Here is an 18,232-nt window from a genome sequence, read left to right as displayed (position 1 = left end):
TCTCTAACATTCTGTGATTCTGTGAGGTATTTTCTTCACTGTTCAAACAGGCAGCAAATGGAGCCAGTGTGTTTTACACAAGAGATATTTTATGAAGAGATATTTATAACAAACAAAAATTGAATTTCTGAAATTGCAGTTCTCAAAAATTAAAATGTCTGTTTACATACACCCTGTGAAGCAAAAAGTAAGCAAAACAGGTTTTAAACAGCTTCTTTACATAAGAATATGATTCATAACTAGCTCCGGATTCTAACACATGCACTTGTGTGGAAAGCCAACGATGTCCAAACTTCACATTTCCTGGGATGGATCTCCTGTGAGACAGGTGTATGGGCCAAGTACTGTACACCTACATGCTTCTCAGGATGCATCTCATTAACTTTTCTAGAATAATGAAACAATTGACCTGACCTCCTGAACACCACCACCAAATTGTTCCAAGTGCTAATGACATTTTCCCCACGAGGCCACGTTCAATGATGGTCAGGTATTTCACTGTGAAGTGCTCAGTGCCCTACTGAAAATACAGCAGAAACACTCTGGGTATTTTTGTCGTAAGAATGGTGATGAAGCTCTTTGCTGCTTCCCTACCCTTCCATCTCATTTCTCACCTCAGCCACAAAATTCATACCCTTGATCAACAGTTGATTTATAGCAAGGTTTGGTTTTTGAACCAATGTATAAATTTAATAGATTCAAGTGCATTTTACAAGGCCGTGATTAACTACGAAAAAATACTTCAAATTTTTAAAATATTTTTTTTATTATTTTCTCATTTTCTGGAGTATAAATAGAGCACACTTTTACCTCACTCTCCTTCCTTTATAAAGACTGCATTTTTATTGCAAAAACTTCTCATGGTTATTAATCTTTACCAAAATATTAATTTTTCTAGCCATTACAATATGCTCCATAATATTCCTCTCAAAAAATGGGGCTGATCTACAGAAGTTGCTAAACATTTTAAAAATCAGGCTTACTGAAAACCACCCAGGATGTTTTATGATTCTGGAAGTGTTTCTCCTACAGAGGTCAAGTCAACAGGCACACTTGTAAGCCATCAACACTAAGACTTCACAAGTTGCTACCTATTAGTTGAGTTGTGATATACTGTATGTATATTACCAGTCTATGCCAAATGCAAAATAAAACATATGTCTGACCTCAGGAGCTGTAGTGGACTAAATGTTCAGAAATTATTATTTGCCATGGCTTTGCAGGTGACTAGTAACATGCAAAGCTCTGGTAATACAATAATTTTAAATTGAATACCCCTATCTCTAAATCAGCTCATCTTCTGACACTACAAAATCTTGTATATAACTGTATCAGCAAATGAAGAAAACTACAGTATTTTTTCCTAACTTGAGCAGTTGTTCATCAGCTCTTCCTATCAACAACTCAAAGAAGCTTAGATGACCAAATGTTACTAGCAACACTGGTATGACCAGAACCAGAAGACAGAACCTCAGAAGAGAGCATTTTATCTTATCCTGCAGGCTAATATAGATGAAAATACTCAAAGGAAATAAATAAAGAAATAAATAAATAAAACAAATAAATACAAACAACACAGTGTGTCTGTTCCTTACCAGGGACAGATGTGTTTCATTTACTGTTTTAGCTTTCTCAAAAAAAACTATGCCTTTTCTACACAGGTTGAATACTTCACAGCTTCCTGTCCAAAGTTTAAGTAACAGGTTTGAATTATTTTCTTTGTCTGCATTCATTTTGAAGTGGTGACTGCTCAGGGAGGAGGGTGTTATGGCAATCACACAATGTTTCACCAGATCACGACCTTGAAAAAAATAAATTACTGTGAATTTATAGAATGGACAATTAATTTCTGGGACTCAAGTCAAATCATTTTTCTTTGTAAAGTTTTTAATCAACTTTAAAAGAAAAGCCTATCTGTTAATAAATTAGGTCTATGGTTCGTTAAGAGAAATTGCATTTTGTCTAAATTTTTAACTTCAGAAGAAAAAACATGCAATTTCTGGAAAGTCTACTGATCAAGCAAGCCAAACTACTGAATGAGTTAATGCACAGAACCCCAAGTACCATTCAAAAACTGGAAGAGTTCAAGCTATTTAATTCAGCTTACTCTTACCATACAAAGGGATTTTTAACAGCAGTTCTTTTTTTAAAAAAAAGCAAAAACATAACCTTTTAGTAAATATGAGAACTCATGGAATATATAGCACCACAGCGTATTAATACCAAACCCATAGTAATGAATCAGATTCTAAAACACCAACAAAACATGTCTGTGTCTTCCCCAGTGTCACTCTAGAGGTAAAACAGAATAACTGAGTTTGTAATTTTCTTCAGAACTCAGTATAGATGACCTTCTTCTTGGTATAGTTCATGTCACTAGTCCTCTGAGGGAGGCTCTCAAGATCACTAAGATGGTACCTATATGTTCCTACACAAACAGAAGTGCCCTGACTCTGCCAGAACTCTGAGTTTGCTGGATACATGCCAGAATAGATCCAAGTACCACATAGCCATGATTGTGGACTGCTCCCACTGCACACAATTTCACAAAGATTGTGAGGAGAAAACTTCACAACTCACAAAAAATTGACTCCATCCTGTCTATAAAGGTTGAAAACTGTGAAAAAAAATGCAAATAGTAGGCATGCATAAAACAAGAATAGCCAAAACTGGTGTGCTGTAGTCACCACATATGATGTAAAGCCTGCTAGCCTAATTTTCTTCTCTTCCTTGAGACAGCACGCCAAAGTCACACTACACACCCATGTCCTTCCTCCCCATCCTCCAGAGAAACAAGCAGCAGCAGCAAGAAACACCCCATGCAGGCAGCAGCTTGTCTAAGAAGACACACCACAGCATCTGTTTCCAGTCTCTGCCCCCAGCATGGCCTGTTACATACACCCCCAGACATGCTCTCTGTATCCACACCGAGACATGATTCCCCCGTTACATCTAAAAGGGAACATGCAGCTGCCTCACCCTGTTGCAACCTTGCCTTGTGTGCTCTGAGCCATTAAAGGCCCCACGCTTCTCAGTTATATTACACACCGCTGAAGGAAAAAGCAGTATCTCAAGATGATGCCTGAGAGATAGATAAACTACTAGCTTTTCTCATTTTCTGCAAATATAAATAGAGCACAGTTTTGTCTCACCCTCCTTCCTTTATAAAGACTGCATTTTTACTGCTTCTCATAGTTATTCATCTTTATCAAAGAAGTTAATTCCCATCTTTTGCTCCTCTTCAATAACTCCTAACATTTTTGAGCTAAAATCACATCAGAGCTTCACAGTCATGGAGATCTCCAGCAGCTGGATGAACACAGTCCTCCTTCCTATAAGCAATCAAGAGTTCTCCCTATTCAGCTCATTTTAGTCTTCTCTGCCACCCTCGGGTTCAGAGAGTGGTCAGATACCCAGGTTTCCTTGCTGACCAGATACCATTTTTGCTTGATGGTAACGGAGGGTTTGTCACCCCAGCAAAATACAGCATACACTAGAAGGATACTAACATTTTAGCTTTAGTTCACCTGCAAAAGCCTGTGGTGATGGATTCAGTGACTCACCTCTTCTTACATAATGGAAAAAAACCAAAGTACCCAGATTCTAGTACGATGAAAGAAGCATAAGAACAAAAGTTAGTAAACAGAACCTGCTTTTCTTTGTCTTCTAAGCCTTGCAAAGACTATCTGCAACATATGACCCCTTTGAATCTTGCACTGATAAGTGTAAAAGAAATGAAAAAATTAACTCCAAAGCTTTTCATTGTGGGTGGCTGAAGGATGGCAGGAGAAGGTGAGTTTCCAAAGAGGCCATCATCATTTTTCAAGATGTGTGATAATTCAGACTCAGTATTTGAGAGCAAGTGTTGCATTCAGTGGCCCTTCAGCAACTCCTAACAACCAGAAGCAGAAGTAGCAGACCTCTGCCTTCAAAGGAAATGTCAGCTCTCACAAATATACAACAGACTTTTGAGAACCTTATCACAATTAAAGCAGATCAACAAACTTGCAGATAGCTTGCTTTTAATTTGGAACCAAACTCCCCATTGATTCACTGAAATGCCATCTTTCCAACCCAGGCTTCACAGAGATTCATTTAACTGAGTTTAACTGTCTGAGTTTAACTGGTGATATGTTGTATATTTTCAATCACTTTGCCTGCAGAGCTACCAATTATAATGATTTCTACAGTATTTGCTTAATCTGTATGCCTTTTCCCTTGACAAATTATGCAATAATGGACCTGCTTCACTGGTGCAGACATAAAATCAGTGTCACAATTTAGCAGCTCACACTTGTTTTACACAATGGATTCAGACCACATTTGTCCAGGCATTCAAAAGCCCAGAGTCCTTGTGAGCCAGTAAGGCTGAGCAGCCTTTTTTTTGCAACAGTGGCTTGATTTTAAAAAAGGACTCTCAATAACCTCAGCATGTGTCTCAACATAAATATTCCTTAATTCAGTTTATGCACAGCCCACTCCTTTAAACAAACAAAGGAGACCTCATATTCATGCCATCTTCCAACTTTTGTAACAGATTACCATCAAATACCTTAAACAGGTTTGACAAGTGTGTCTGAATCACTTGGAAACTGTAAGATCACAGGACCGAAACTTTGTCATACCAGTTACGTAAAGCCATTGGAAAGAAATCCATACATTTTTGCAAGCAGGCTTTTTGTGGAACAAAAGAAGCCTTGTCTTTTTCTATTATGTGCTGACTCCTAATTAGAATCAATGATTTTTTGTTATCGGGCCAGATAAGCTTGTTTGCTTAGCTGTAATTTCTTAAAACAGAAATCTGAATGCTACTAGGAAAATACATCCATCAGCAGGACAAAAGATCTGAAAGAAGAACAGTGGCATTGCTTGATGTTTACATCCGATTAACCTTGGAGGCAATTCTGCAAATGTTAAACAGTAAAGAATATAGTAAAGAGCCAAAGCAATTTAATTTTGTTACAATGTATTTATAGAAATGTACCAAGAGTACCCATAAAGGCATGTTGTCATCGTTTCCTTGAACTTGTGCCAGTTGATCAATAGAAAGCATTCAGCGAGGGAGAAAAGAGAGGGAGGGAAATTATTTATAACAACTCTTTGTAACAAGCACACTGCTTCATGGACACATGAGGAACATTACACTTCAACATTTCATGCAGAAACAGCTCTTGAAAAAGAATTTCTTACCACAGTGACATCTCTCTAAAATTATTCACTTGTGACCTTAAACTTTGTAATGACATGTTAATTCTCAAGAGCTGAGTACTCATGGAATAAAGTTGCTATATATCCTTAAAAATAATGGTAAGAAAGTATCAAACCTAAATCAAAACAGTCTTTAAGAGACAGGAAAAGCAAGCACTCTGAGCAGATAAAGGTGATATCAGAAAACAATCCACCACATAGCTCTACCCATGTTTAGCAAACCCAGATGCATTGAACAGAGCTAAGTCCCACGACAGTTCTGGACCCAAACATAGCACCCTCACTAAGCTCCTCCTTCTGCATTTCCTTTTCTCAGTTAGTTCAGCACTCAACACAGACACAGGCTGCACGTTCACAGTGACTACATCTAAAAAGACCTCCCTGTTTCCATGCAGCCTTGTTCAGAAATGTTTGTTAAGCAGTTATTCAAGCCCAGTTAACACAATACCAACAGCAGTTGATAATAATTCTACAACAGAGGACACCACTGCACCGGCTGTATGGGTAATATCTTTGTCCAAGAAGCCTATTTCAACCACTTATTGGGAGAGTCCAGTGTATTCACGTTCTGAACAGTGGGTAATCCTTATAGTGTCCAAGTCCTTTTGGAAATCTACCCTGCAAGTATGTAAGTGTTGAAGTTACCTAAAAGATTTTATGGCTTGGAGAGTAATCCAGTTTCCAAACACTTCACACATACGTGCTCCAAGACCACAACCTTAGCATTAGCCCCTCAGCTTTGAATCTCTAGTTTAAAACCCTAGTATCCAAAAAAACTCAAACCAAAACAAAAACCAAAACAAACCAAAAATTTTCTGCATTTGAAATTTTGGCAGATACAAAGTTTGATTTGGGATTCCACATTTCAAGTAGATGAGGTTTTTAAGAGTGCTTCATTTTTTTAGTTTACCATTTATTTATAGTTTGGTACAGCAATGAAAAACAATCTCAAAAGTGTTCCATTAAAATCATGCTAAATAAATACAACACATATGAACACACCATACCTACTCTATGTAAAGAAGTTTAGGAATAGACCCTAGATATATATTACCATTGCATGAATAATTTTTTTAGTCTTTCAACCAGGCCACTGAAAAGAAGAATGCATTCCAGATGCAGTAAGTTGGAACAGAACCTTCTGAAATGCGTTAATGAACTGTAAGGGAACCCAGCACATTTTAACGGCTATTTAGTGAACTCCTGTTCCAAACATGTCCGCTTCAGGTGAGGCCTCTTGCATGCAGGTACTCTTCAACTTCACAAATTTCCATGTAATAAAGCAAGGCCAAACACAGTCACCTTCTTTGGCTTACCATATAAAATAAAATGCAGGACTCCATGAAAGTCACACTTCTTAAAATTAAAGTGCAGTTTTTAGAACAAAAACCATCTTCTATAAATGGGAAGAAATGAAAAATACACCATGGTTTTTCAGTACACAGAGAAAGTATATTGGATCAAATTGCCACGACTTAATCTGAACATGCAGCTTCAGGAGCAAATTCAGTTAAAGCTGGAAAAAAAAGAGCCTGATTCACAGAAAAACAATACAAAACAAATCTATCAGGATAAGTATTAAATTATTTTTGACTCCACCTTAGTTACCTTTGTACAGAGGGACAAGCACATTCTGAGTTTTTGACCTTAAGAATGCTTGATGCTATGCTTGGATCTGATTATCAAGATCGTCGTATGTTTTTATGTCCTGCTATCTGATTAACACTCACCCTATAACACTTACCTTCCAGAATCGAAGAAGGCTGCTCATCCAGAACAAGAAGGAACTAATAACAAGAGTATCACTTGTAGCTATAGTTTGTCACTTCAAATTTTTGTTACATAGATAAATAGATACTAGTTCAGATGTGGCAAAATGAATGCTGAGGTCAAAGGAATAATATAAGTGGCTCTGATTTCAACTATAAGCACATCCAGTACTGCAGTCCTAGCTGTTCTTCAAGCCTCTTCTCAAGTATACAATTTCATCATCACAGAGCAACAACAGAGAAGAATAAAATGATTTTATGAAGTTCAGCTTATAATTATTTGTGCATCTAATTCCTCATTATCTCTATTAGTGTTACAATAATACAACCTAGGAGTAATCCTGACCTTGTATTACTAAAACCTTGCAAAGTTTGCTGAACTATCATAGCAACCCATTGGGATATACAACACAGCATATAATAATACACTTTCAACACTCAGCTGCACAGAAACAAGCACTGCATAAGTATACTGACTAGGACACACTGCAATATGTACTTAATAAGAGGATTGTCTCTTGCAAAATGTTAGGAACCATCTATACATACAATGCTCACACAGTGACTGTGTGATGTCACTAAGGTGACTAACTGGCTGCCTTTGATTACAGGATGTCTTGATGCATTACATTAAGATAGTTCCTCCCAAAGACCTATTACTTCTGCTATATTCTCTGTAGTACATCTAGTTGGTTCACATAATAGATGTGTATTTGGCATTCTTCCTTGCCTGTTTCGTCTACTAGACTGCCTCTTATTAGCTTGCAAACTGCAGTGGATGTAGACTTCTTCTTTACAATGTTTTTAGAGAAAGAGGCATCTTACACGGAGAACCAGAGATTAAATTATAAAAAGACCCTCAGTGGACAAATGAAGATTATGAATGGATTGTTTTGATTCATCACTTAAATGCATAAATTCAAACAGGTTTGGTGAAAAGTTTCTGATTTTTTTGCATTATTTTTTGTTAATTACAGAAATCATACTTCATTATCATTTTGCCCAAAGTGTTCTCCCTAATATCTCACTTAAAATCTCAGTTTAAAACCTTAAATTTTATTTATATGATAGTAAATTTCACTGCTTGGTGAGAAAGGTATGAAGTCTGGCTGAAGTACAGTTTTCTAAATATACTGAGAGACTTGCTCTCTCTGCCATGGCACCTTAGCATTAGAAAGCCAAATGTGTTTTTCCAAATGTACATCATTTGTGAAATGGTAAAGGAAAAAAGCTGCAAGCTGTTTCACCCAAACCCTACCAAAGAATGCCATCTCTGCATGCTTGTCCCAAGAAAGGGGGCCTAACATTTTGTTACACTTCTAAACATGAAAGCAGGATAAGCATGTGGCTGCTGTTTCTGATATGCGAACTTCTTGGCACTATCCAGCAATACTTGCTGAGGTTCGGTAAAATTAATCACATTTGTTAATGTTTATGAAAGCAATCACTCTTTGAGAATATAGACACCACATTTTTTGTGACACAGCATGTCTCGGCACACACTTTGGTTTAGGTTTAGTAATCTCAAAAACGTTATCATAATAAGTCCGTTATCCACTTAAACATTAACATATTTACCATCAGTGAATTATGATTCCTTCAAAGCTAAGAACTCCTCAAGGAGGCGTCATAATCATGAGGTCACTGTAAGCATCTTTTCCGAACAGGCATGGCAGGGAGCACAGAGTGCTACTAACACAGTGTTTTTCCCCAGTCTTACTGGACCCCTCATCATAATTCTCCTACTAGAAAGACCCTGGGTAGTTGCATTACTCTTTTTCTTTTTTCTCTATCACCATTCCTGCCCTCTTTCTTCATACTGTTGTCTGTCTTCACTCATCTGCTGATATCTATCTCCTTTTTTCACATGCTATTCCCTTGAAAAATTACTTTCTTGACTCCTACTAATTCTTTTTTCTCTTTCTCTGACCCCACAAAGCTGATGAGAAATCCCTGAGGAGGAACTGAAATTAATGGTAAACTCTGAACCAATATATCTGGATAGCAGAAAAGATAATATTATGTAATTAAAAAAATATATTCAGAGAGCAGAGAGCCTGAATTCAGGCTCTGGTGTGACAAAAGGGAATCATTAAGAGTCTTCCTAGTGTTGTAACACAACCTCTACTGGGTCCTTCAAGAGAGAAATCTGGGGAGATATCCGCTCTCCCTGAAGGAGATTGGCCCTTTCAAGTAACAAAAGTGAAAGAAAAAATTTTCCTCTATCTACTGTACAAGCAAACATCTACATCATAGTAAGAAAATTATTCAACAAGGCACACTCTGGAATAGACTTCTAGCACTAATTTATCTTTCACAAAATATAAACAAATAAGGGTTTTCTTCAAGTGAATAATAATCAGCAGTTATTCCTAGAAATTATATATGTGTTGTTTTGTTAGGTTATGCTGAGGACTGGAAATAGCACTGGTGAGGCTGCTTTCTACTGACACTAAATAAGCACTTAGTAAGGGCAAACGAATTGTCATCCAAAATACAAACTATATGTAAAGCCAATCAAGAATCTGAATTACAGACATTATAGATGGTTCACTGGAGTCTAAACATAAACTGATTCTCTGTTTTACTGGCTTGATTGTTACCCGATATGATTACATATGTGTGAGACTGACTTGCAGTGACCAAAAAACAGCATGATAAATATGACTTTGGGGGTTGAACACTCACTGCTAGAATCTGTGAACAGAGAAATTGTTACGTGTTTTATTCCTACTGTATTCACGGAAACAGGACTGTGGGTCTGGTTTTTGTTAGTAATGAAACAAACAACAGCCTCAAAAAATACGCAACTCTTCTCAGTTTCTCATGGTAACATTACGCAAGATTCTGAAAATTCCTCAAATAAAAAAGGAGTAACACAATGCAAGAATATTTCAGGAGAAACTGTGCCATCTATTCTGCAGCACTTTTCCTGCAGGCCTCCTTCATGCAGGTACTTAAGTACTGATAGTACTTAAGTTTTGCTTTATGAAGGTCTACCATGTCACTTTCACAGTCTACAGTAAAAGTTTATAAATTTAGAAAATAACATTTTGTCCATTCCTCTGTCGGTACATATCAAAGTAAAGAATACCTTTCCTTTCTGTCTAGGGGGAAAGATGGAGCTGCCATTCATTCACACACTTTGAAAAAGCACACCATTAACTAGGAAAAACAAAGGTAGAATTGTAACTTCTCTATATTTTTGTAAGTAATAGAGAGTAATAGAGTACCTTTACTGGTAAGAGAGACAGAATTCAGACTTACTGTGCATTTGTTCGGCTTCTCTCCTGAGTGGACTCTCATGTGAATCAGCAGTTTATAACGGGCATTAAATGGCTTGTACCTTCGTGGGCACCCTGCCCAGAAGCAAGTGAAGTCCTCTCCCTTCCTCTGGTCTATATGGATCTTCTCTATGTGCCGCACAAGTTCCTCTTGCTGGTCATACAGCACACCACAGTCAACCCAGCGACACCCATGCTTGCCATTGAAATCATCTAGCTCACCATCTTCACCAAGCAGGGAGCCCAGCGCAGAAGGAAGCACAGGCAGGGGATGGATGCAATTGGGGAGGCTGTGTGGATGCCGGTGCTGGTGAGCATGGTATGGCGGGGGTGGCCCTTGTGGAGGAGGTGGCGGCAGCAGGGGTGGAGGGGGCATGTCGACTCCATGGCCTGAGAAGTCAGCCAGCTGTTCATTTTTCCAGATGCCCACTGCCGGGCTGTCTGTGGGCAGCACACCATGCTGGATCACCATGTTACTTGTGGCGGCCATCTGCAAGTTGGCTTGCTCCAGCTGCTGCATCCGCTGGTACTCACCAGCCCCATTCTCAATGTACCCTGGGAAGGTGACATTGCCATTAGCCATGAGAAGGCCTTTCTGGGCAGTTGGAACAGAGCAATTTTGGGGTATACAGCTTCCTCTCACTCCCAAAAAATGTCCATAGACCTCCGGCTGCGGGGAGGCATTTGCTGGTGATGTTCTGGAGCTGTTGATGTAGGCCACCAGTGAGGTTGGGGATGTACGGATGATTGTATTGAAGTCGATGCCAACGCCATCAGACAGAGGAGACAGAGAGAGTGCTCTCTTTCTGGAGCGGGCTGACTGAGACCGAGCTGAGGAATGGCAAGGACTAGAGTAAGGAGAATGCTTATTTTCCTGGACATGTAAGTAGGATGGTAACGAGTTAGAGACACACTTACTGGACACAGACGTTTCAGGTGAAAAATTTAGTAAGTCTGCTAGCTCACTGCCATTTTGTAAACCTTGGTCAGGAGGAACAGAAGGAAGTGTCCTGTACCCATGCAACCACTCTTGCTTAACACTTAAAGTGGACTGACTTTCTGACAAGCTTAATGTCGTAGAGGCCAGAGACTCACATGACAAGAGCGACCTGGAATAAAGGCACAATAAAGTAAGTAACCAGTTAGAAAATTCAGCAGTGGTTCTTCTCTCTTCACACACATATGAAATTAAAGAAAGGCCACACGTGAGAGAAGCTCTCCCTAATTTTAGGTACTCAACTTGAGCACTCTCAGTTAATGTGCCAGCAGGCATACACAGGCAATACATATGTAACAAGGTCACTTAGGAAATCACCTTTAAAACACCAAGATTTTGAAGAAAAGTTGCTGTAAAGGTTCTTGATACATCACTGCAGAAATCAATGCAAACTTTTTCCTCAAGTGTGCTGTAAATAGGTTTGGGCTTCTGAAGCCAAAGCATTATGCTCCTGCCTTGCATGAAACATATTGATTTGAGTTTACTATTATTTTTGCTGGGAAGAAAACTGATTAATAAAGAATAAAAATTTAACCTGAATGACTTTGCCAGTTGTAATACATACAATCAGTATTCTCCACAGAAATAGCTCAAGTTTATAAATGCAGATAATATCTAACTTTACAAAACAAACAAAATAAATTAATAATGTAGAAGAACTGGTTGAAGGGGTTTTTTTAGTTTTAATTTGATGATGTGTGTGCCTCCAAGTCAGTAATCAAAATTTTTCATGGAAGCATAATCTTTCTGTTATCACTGTTTTTTCACATAAATACTATGAAACTTATTTACGCTGCAAAGGTTCTACCGGTAGCTTAAACAAAAGATCTCATAAGCTCTTAACAATATTGCTTTCTACAGTAAGGTATAAAAACAAAACACAAGGACATCAGGGTCCCTGATTCATGGCTGCAAATGCTGGGTAGAGGCCAAGTGGATTTATGTCTTTATGTTTCCAATTCACATCTTGGCAGACTTTGATGTCCTGTCCAAACATTTTTTTTTTTTAAGGGGTTCTAACAGTAGGAAGAAGCAGGTATGTATCTTGATAAACTCGAAGATCTCACGGACATAAAAGCCTCTGCATCTTATGTTTTGGAGGTTAATTCCTGGGTTTATTATTTTCACAACACACTTTTGAAGAGGCATAGAATTTTGACTGTGGATCAAGTACATAGGAAATTTGGTTTCTCTTCTAAATCTAAAATGAATTTTTTTAAGGTGGACAAGTCAATCACTGCTTCTCAGCTTCTCACATGAAAAGCAAGGTAGACAATAGTTCCTCCTATTGTACAAAGACTTCAGGAGGGCAAATTAACAACAGACAGCTAATAAGTGCTAATAGGTACCTTAAATCACACGTGTTGAAAAATATTTCTTAAAGCTCTAAGTAAACATATATTGAAATATTTACATGCAATAATCCAAAGGAACTGTCATGTAGGCAAGGAATAATGTGTTCTTATTTACAAAAGTAAGTTTCTACAGTCAGTTATTTATAATTATGTTACTGCATAGTTTTAAATTGCTACAAACTTTGAATTTCTAAAAGAGAAAGTGTGCATTATGAAGAAAATTTTTTTTCAAATCTCTTCCTTGATACAGATGAAGTCATAGCAAGCACCTTTGTGAAGGCACTTTTACCTATTTTACTTTTTTTTTTTTAAAGGGAAGCAAGTTTTGATGTCTACTCAGGGTAAGTGATATTGCAGTTTTTTCCAAGTCCTGCAAGATTTTCTTACAGACACTGCTTCGGAAAACAAGAATCCATGGGACAGATCTGTTAAGACTAATAGCTGCATTGTGTGTCTGCACCACATTCCTACTGGAGTGACTGCAACTACATGGAACTAATTAATTTAAGAATTGGTGGTAAGCTAAAACTATGAATCTGAATCCCATTTAAAACATCGGTCAACCCAAGAGAGCAAGAACAGAACCTAAACAATGGCTCTGGGGATAGCTTCAGTGAATACAGCAATATTTACCAAATTTCCATTATTTTACTTGGTAAATTGACTTTTCACCTCTGAGATCTGTGAATTATCTTTCAATTAGATCATCAAGGTTGGAAGAATATATGAAAACACAAGGTAAAGTCATTCAGGCAAGAGAAAGGTATATAGCTTTCCACATTCAGTTCTAGCCACAGAAGTTAAAGCTGAAAAATCAGTGATCTGATTCTGCCTACCACATAAGCTCTCTGAGTGATGGTTTTTTTCCTCCTACTTAATATTACAGCATTTTCCAGCACTTGACAGTAAACCAACATGAAGAAATAAAAGTTGTTTTGCAGTGACTTCAGTTTAAGGGCTAGATTGTGCTGCAAGAACACAACCCAGTCATTGACAAAGAGCTGGAGAAGGATAGCTGGTGCTCAGGGCACTGTGGCTGGCCCCTCAGCCCCTTTTTGTCTACAGGAGAAGCTCGGAACAGGCTGAGGGAGGAGGCAGTTTGCAGGTGCTATGTTTACACAGTGAGATAGTTCACAAACAGTGATAATGTAGCTTTAAATATACCCAGCCTTGCTCCTTTGCTCAAGATACTTGCTTTGTAATGGGTGGTTGATTTGCTGTATCAGAGTAAGAAACATCTTGTTCAGATTGAAGGTCAGTATAAGGTACTGTTACAGAGGTTATGTTACTCCATCAGGGTTTAAATGGCACTTTCAAAAGAGAGCACTGAAGAGAAGCACAACTAGTCACAAATGAGGACTACAATTTGCATTGAGAGAAATGAGAAAAAAAAGGGATTGCTATATCAGGTCAATCTTGTGTAAGATTTAGATCTAAAAGGATAATTATTTGTGAAAAAAAATTGATTCAGGCTGTTGGGTCTGTTATCAATGGGTTTTGTTAAAGCACAGTTCATTACAGGGCAGTTAAGTCATGTTAGTATGCTGTGACCCCAAATACAGATCCACAGTTTTCAACAGAGCAAAAGTTTGATTTTTTTCATGCTAGACTATATATATATTTATATCTGGAAAATATAAAGAGGGGGGTTTTTGCCAGTTTCATGGTTTAGATTTTTAATTTCTCTTTGGTAAGTAGTGAAAAAAATCATGTATCAATATTACAAGTATATTTTTGTAATGTCAAGAATTTAATCAGATACATAGTAGGACGAGTGCCATTCAAAAGGCTACTAATGCCTAACACAAAAGGACATACCCATCAGTGAAGCTGAAGCAAAACTGCATTTTAAAAGTCCTCATAACAGGACAAAAATAAATAGCTGTCCCAGAATTTCAAGTATGCAGTGAGAGTCAGATAATCTGAAGAAGTCTGGCTCTCACTTAAGCCTCTAAATTCAAAAGTAACAAAAAGTCCAGCTCCCCCAAAAAATAAAATTTCTTTAAAACCCATCCCACACTGTGACTAAGTAGTCTTCTGGGGGAAAATAAAACCTAATATGAAAACGAAGGGCCAGCTATACCACTGTGCTGGATTCTCAGATGGTATTAATTGGCACATCTGCTTATTGTAATCTAAACCAGTTTGAGTTTGGACCAGAACATTTGTTTTACGAACATTTACAAGAGATTCCTGCAATTATTTTCTATTTGCCCTCTGTGAACAAAGGTCACAGTGTCAAGTGTAACCCAGAATCTTAAACACAAACATGGAAGAGTCAAAACTATGCTTTCTTATCTTTTTGTATAGTCTTCTGTTTTATTAGCCAAGAACCCGTTGCTCTTTCCTAGGTCCTTTTCTGACCTGCATCAAAGTAAATGGCAGTATTACATCTGGTTTAATGTGGCGTAACTAAATACTTCGAGAAAGTTTTTGGGAAATTGTCAGAAAAGATGGGAAAGGTTTTCTCCCTCCTGGTCCATATACCAAAATCTGATGATATCTGTAGCAAAAGTCCAATTTTGCCAACTTTTTTCTTTCTTCCATCAGTAAAAATCGGGACAAGACATTTTGGTTTGGGTCAGTTCAGCAAATAAACTGGTCTGGACTGAGCTGCCACAGCACACTTCATGACCCGTAAGAGACACAATCCAGAGAAGGCCCTCAGCCTGTGAAAGATTATGGAGTCAGTTTAGGCAACCACTTTAGACCCATGCAGTTTATTGCTGAAGCAATTGGATGGGGGGGAGGGAAGTGTTTCAACAATCTGTGAATTAAAATCTGACTTTAAACTTGTTTTGCCCTATTAAATAGTCAATGTGAGGGCAAAATTGCTGAAATAGACATTCTTTCTGTGACAAACTGATTTTATAACATCTTCATTGATAAATCATTAAAAGACACTCTAGTGACACTACAGCCTCCATTCTGCCAGAGTTTCAACTTCAGTTCGCCCTTAGTAAATGTTTCTTTAAAATAAAAACAAAAATGTATAACTCAGTACTGACACAGTATACCCAACCACACATTCAGATAAAAGTCTATGGTGTAACCATACAGGCACACCTAAAACTTATTAAGTAATAATTAATTAATGACATTCTTATATCATCAGTTTTGCTCTGTCTCAAAGGCATGTCTCTGGATTTGTCTTTACCTTTTGCACTGAATGGTTTTCCCTGACACATTTTCTTAGGAAGCATAATTAATTTTGTAAATTTTCACAGGGGACTCAGTCTTCACAACTGAAGTGACAGAAATGTCACAAACTACCTTACAGTAGAGTAAAGCAAGGTTTTCTTCCAGTTACATAACACCAATTTCAACTATTTCAAGAACACTCTTTGACTTGTAATAAAGTGATACAGTACAACTGTTTTGAGAATAAAGACTTTTCTGGCCTTTTGTAAATAAGAACAATTATGTTTCAACTCAGTAGACAACTGTTGCACGAGTCACATCTACAAAAGTGAAATAACACACCGGAATGTTTTCTCACTGTATGTTTAACTAATATCCAGGGATGTGCTTAATGTATATGTAGGGAGGTTGTCAAATAACTATTTTCCCTTCATTAGCCATAATCTCAGAAGTTATTTAAGCATTTAATCATTAATTAACAAATATTCATCTGTCGTTTAGTGATATAAAAATGCAACATGTACAGGGAGAGGCCATAGTTTTTATTAAACTACACACCAGAGCTAGGAAAATGTACAAGTTTTCAGGGACATGTGTCTAACACAGATAAAGTCAACTGCTGGCTCAGCGCAGACTGGGAACAATTGATTTGATTAACTTAATTATGTAAACAAGTAAACAATTTTAAAGCAAAGGTATTTAATGAGGAGAGAGGAACGTTAGCAGGCCATTTAAATTTATTTTGTCTGACATTAGTGCTACTTGGCAGACACCACTACAACTGGCTTAGCCCTATGGTATGCTCAAAACAGGTCACTGCCCCTGAAGATGTAACATGGACTATTTCCGCTTTCATCCTCCATAACACTTCCTGTCCTTAGTGCAAAAATACAGTTAAGTGACTATAAAAATATTTATCTAACAAAAAAGACTTATATAACATAGAAAATGTATGGCCAGATTTCACCATGATTTGAATGATCCAAACAGTATGATTAAAGCTGATGTGAATTAAATTAGGTTGAATTATACTTCCCATGGCATAACAGAGCATCATTTAGGCCATTCTAATAATCATAAAGGTTGCATTTAAATTACAGGAGAATTAAAATACCCTCTTTTAAAAGTACTGAATATAAAAAAGTAACTCAGGACCTTGTATCTGATGGAGAAGCACTCAGGCTGATCTGGCTGCATGCTGTTGAAACCTGATTGGAAGGAGGTGAAACAGGTCTCAGCTGTTGAACTGTCATGGGACTGCTGGTGTCTACTACATGGTTGCAGCTGCCTTTTCCAATGGACTTGCACTGGGGTCCTTTACCAAGACCTCCTAAAAATAAACAAGGCAAGTTAGTATTCATCTGCCATGAACCCATGATGAGGCCACAGAACTCACATCACTTTGCAAGGCAGGAAAAGTGACTGGAATTGAGTGTCTTCATATGAGGACAAAAACGGGGACCAACACACAGATTTTGCAAAGTTCTCCAAGCATAAAAAGCAATATTCTAAAGGAGAATTAACAAATTATGCATGTTTAAAGCATGTGTTGTAGTACCTAAACTAAAGACCAAGCATCACGGGTAAACACCAGAAAAAACACCACTGGAAGACTCCAGGTAAAAGAAGAGCAGCCCTCAGCTGAGGGACAGCTGAGCCACAAGCACACCTTTCTCTGAAGAAGAAGGGAAGAGAGAACCCAAGGATGCTGCAGGACCCCCACCATGCCTTGAATTCTGCCAAACCCCACAGCTTCAAGCCGTTGCAAGCCCTTCCATCATTCCTACCACTAGCCATCCAAAAAGCAAAGGGACTGCACGCATGCATGCACATTGCAACCCCTGCAATAGGTCAGGTGTGGCAAAGTGGACAGGCTGCATCGTTTCCCTGGCCGAAGAGTTACAGCTGGAACTCAGTGCTCCTTAGAGGTCTGGGGAGAGGAATTTGAGCTGGATCAATCAGAGAAGCATTCTGGACTTTCTTTAAAAGGCCACAATCTGCTCTTAATCATTTCTGCCATGACTCAAACTGATGGCTGTTACACAGTAGCACAAGATGATTACTGTGGTAGCTGGCAAGTGGGACGTAACTGCAAAATTCTCTGTGTACTTTGTGTTCCGATTTAGGTCACAGATGGTGGTTTACAAGATCCCCTGCACTAAAACACATCAAGATGAAAAAGTTAAAATGTAGGTCACAATATGGAAGTTGTTGGATATCTATCAAATTCTCATCACAGTTGGAAATTAATAATTAGATGATCCACATTTCTAGCTGCTTCCTTGTGTTCAGAGTACTCCCCAAAGCAGGATAGCAACATCAGGACAAATAGTGAAAAGTACTTCAATTTAAACCATTTTCTAAATTAAATCTATTTTTGACTTGGTTGTACAACTCCCATACTGGTTTTTCTCAAGGATGTTCAAATGGGTTGTGAACTTCACAAAGAAGTACATTAAGGTATTTATGGCCCCCACT

At 38.0% G+C, this 18,232-nt stretch overlaps 1 protein-coding gene across 1 annotated transcript; it reads right to left on the bottom strand.

Annotated features, from left to right (window-relative positions):
- Window positions 1-10,244: 10,244 nt before the first annotated feature.
- On the bottom strand, window positions 10,245-17,073 carry GLIS3 (GLIS family zinc finger 3; the record flags this gene model as incomplete). Its single annotated transcript, XM_010081337.1, has 2 exons — window positions 16,910-17,073; window positions 10,245-11,370 (listed from the first exon to the last, which is right to left on the bottom strand). Coding segments are annotated over exons 1-2 (1,224 nt in total), but the record flags the coding sequence as incomplete, so codon positions are not given.
- Between the last annotated feature and the right edge of the window lie 1,159 nt (window positions 17,074-18,232).

The sequence above is a fragment of the Pterocles gutturalis genome, unplaced genomic scaffold (genome assembly GCF_000699245.1).
Source record: "Pterocles gutturalis isolate BGI_N339 unplaced genomic scaffold, ASM69924v1 scaffold20289, whole genome shotgun sequence".
Lineage (NCBI taxonomy): Eukaryota > Metazoa > Chordata > Aves > Pterocliformes > Pteroclidae > Pterocles > Pterocles gutturalis.
This window is presented reverse-complemented; position numbering and strand designations above follow the sequence as displayed.